At 40.0% G+C, this 2,620-nt stretch overlaps 1 protein-coding gene across 1 annotated transcript in view; it reads left to right on the forward strand.

Moving 5' to 3' along the window:
* The window catches only part of def6a (DEF6 guanine nucleotide exchange factor a), an 11,268-nt gene extending 8,648 nt beyond the window's left edge, over positions 1 to 2,620 (forward strand). The window contains exons 9-11 of the mRNA XM_080833489.1: positions 727 to 925; positions 1,377 to 1,467; positions 2,340 to 2,620. Of these exons, the coding sequence (XP_080689615.1) occupies positions 727 to 925; positions 1,377 to 1,467; positions 2,340 to 2,536 (487 nt within the window). The 3' untranslated portion in view covers positions 2,537 to 2,620. The remainder of the gene's footprint in view (positions 1 to 726; positions 926 to 1,376; positions 1,468 to 2,339) is intronic.

Consider the following 2,620-nt stretch of genomic DNA (forward strand, 5'->3'; position numbering starts at 1 on the left):
TCAAACCCAAAGTAAGACATCAGTAATGAAGCTGAATGAACAGTGGCCTACAGAGCAGGTCCCAACATTTACATAGCCAGTGGTGACGGTTGGAGAGTGACCAAAATCACAGACTGAAACAAGGGGCAATTAGTCAGAGACAACTTGTTGGTCGGGTTTTAGGGGAGGACTTAGAGGACATGTCACTTGTTAAATTCAGCCACAATCTGCCTTATCTATCCTTAGTGTTTGAATTCTCTATGTTTCACTTAGAGGACATGTCACTCTGGGACAGATTCAGGCCTGCTCTAATGTAACTCTGGAGGAATTGCTCTAGGTCATGATTAGAGCTGTTCCTGTCAGCTACCGTCTGGAAACCCATGCACTGCCTTGACGGAATCTTTTCTCAAATATCGTTGGAGATGTAATGCAAACTTCTGTTCCTTCCATGTCCTATTTCATCAAACTTTTAGTTTCATATCAAGGAATGCAATGGTACAATACGTGATCAAGCTTGAAATGCTGTGGGAGAGATTTTACATTTATTTGAATTAATTGTATGTTCTTATGTATTCTGCAATTCTAGTATGTAAGCAGTATACTAGAGGCAGTTTTTATGCTTTAAACATTAAGTATAACATTTTTTAACAATGTATTCTTTATGAGCCTGCTGCTTTCCCATTGTGAGGCCAATCAGTACTGTACTGCATTGAAACGTGTCACATGGAACTGTTTCCTGGCATGCAGGTTGCTGTCTGAGGAGGAGGAGAAGATGAAGGCTCTGATGTTGCTGCAGGAGGAGCAGGAGAACTACATCCAGGCGACACAGCGGGAGAAGCAGGAGCTTCGTCAGGAGATGGAGAACAAGTCCCGCTCTCTGGACGAGGCACAAAAGCAGCTGGAGGAGGTGCGCGCCAACCGGCACCGGGTGGACCAGGACGTGGTGGTAAGTGCTCTCAGCACACTGCAGTGCTTCTCACGAGAATCTCTCTCTCTCTCTCTCTCTCCCTCTCTCTCTCTCTTCATATACTGTATGTATACATCTAAACTGTGTTCAGTTCAAATTAACTGTGTTCAAATGAGCTCCTCATGAGCAACTCATTCGTTCACTCAAAATGTGCTGCCAACAGTGTCATACACATACATGTACACTATCTAATGTATTTATCCAGGCCCTAAATAACTAACAGGCTTAGCATTAATACCTTTTCTTATCCTATACCTATAAATGTAGCGTATGTTGACACATTTCGATGTATCACAGCTATACCATACTAAACTGACTTTTTATGAAATTAATGATTTAAGTAAGGATGATAGACCAAATCATTTGTGCCTTTTGCGGGGATATATTTTAATTGCCATGATATCTGTCTCTTGTTCTTCATACCTGCTAGGCTGCCCAGAGAAAGCTACGACAAGCAAGCACCAATGTAAAACACTGGAATGTTGAAATGAACAGATTAATGCATCCAATTGGCCCTGGAGGTAAGCCAAAAACGTTTTCTATGCTACACGATATAGCTTCTGCTATAGTATTTGTTCATCATATATTTGAGTAGGTGTACTTAAATTCAGTTGTCAGCTTAATAATATGATAATTGTTGTAGAGGAAAACAGTTAAATGAAATACAGTTGTTTGTTATGCATTAAAACACATTTTCATATTCAACAGTGAAACAGTTTAAGGTGTTCTTTGGGTTGTGTTACTTTAAAAAAAAAAAATATCACAACTAATAGAGCAGCACATATTTGTTTCTGTGAACATGAAGTAGTGAATCACTCATGAATAGTACAAACAGCTTCAACCAAGGCAAAGGTTCTCTTCACTTTATGTAACCAGGTCAAATCATGGCACCTTGTGGTTTACTAAGCATTTCACAGTGTGGGCGACTTCTGCTTGAAAGCTGCGTGAAGTGGCAGTGTGCAACTAGGGTAATCTAACAGTGACAGTGTTGGCATTTGTACTTTAAGCTGACCTAGTTGTGCTGTGGTTCAGAAGCTGTTAGATAGTCCAGTTTTTAGACAAGTTTCCTACAAGTTATTTTGTTCAATTTTGTTTCTTTTTCTCCTGCCAGTTTTATGAAGTTTTTTCTCTTTAATTGTTATTTATGGCCAGTCATAATATACAGTATTCCATATTCCTCTTCTATATACATAGTATTCCATATTATATAATATGTTGTGACAAATCAAATAGTTGAAACACCAAATTGGATACTTATTACTTATACTTATTTCATACAGGTCAAACATACAGGTCAAACATATTGCAAGTGTGTGTTGATCATAATGAACTACCCGTGTAGATGTATTATTTTGCCTTTAAAGCTTTGACAAAATCTTTTGACCCATTTTAGAAAAGCGACCCTCTGGAGGAGGCTCTTTCTCCAGCTTCAAAATCCCCTCCCAGAAGGACCCAGGTCTTCGGCTGCGTGTGAAGTCAGAAGAGCCGGATGAGGAGAGTAAAGAGAATGTGAACCGCAGCACAGGACATGAGGAAGAGAGACGCCTCTCCCAGTCTTTTAACGGCAGTATGGACATGGACATACCGTGAGAAGCTACATGTGCAAGTAACAACCTGTAGCGAAGAAGAACAACGTGCACTGTGCATCTTTCAAACCTCTTTGGACTCATTTAG

This window comes from Sprattus sprattus, assembly GCF_963457725.1.
Source record: "Sprattus sprattus genome assembly, chromosome: 2".
Taxonomy (NCBI): Eukaryota; Metazoa; Chordata; class Actinopteri; order Clupeiformes; family Clupeidae; genus Sprattus; species Sprattus sprattus.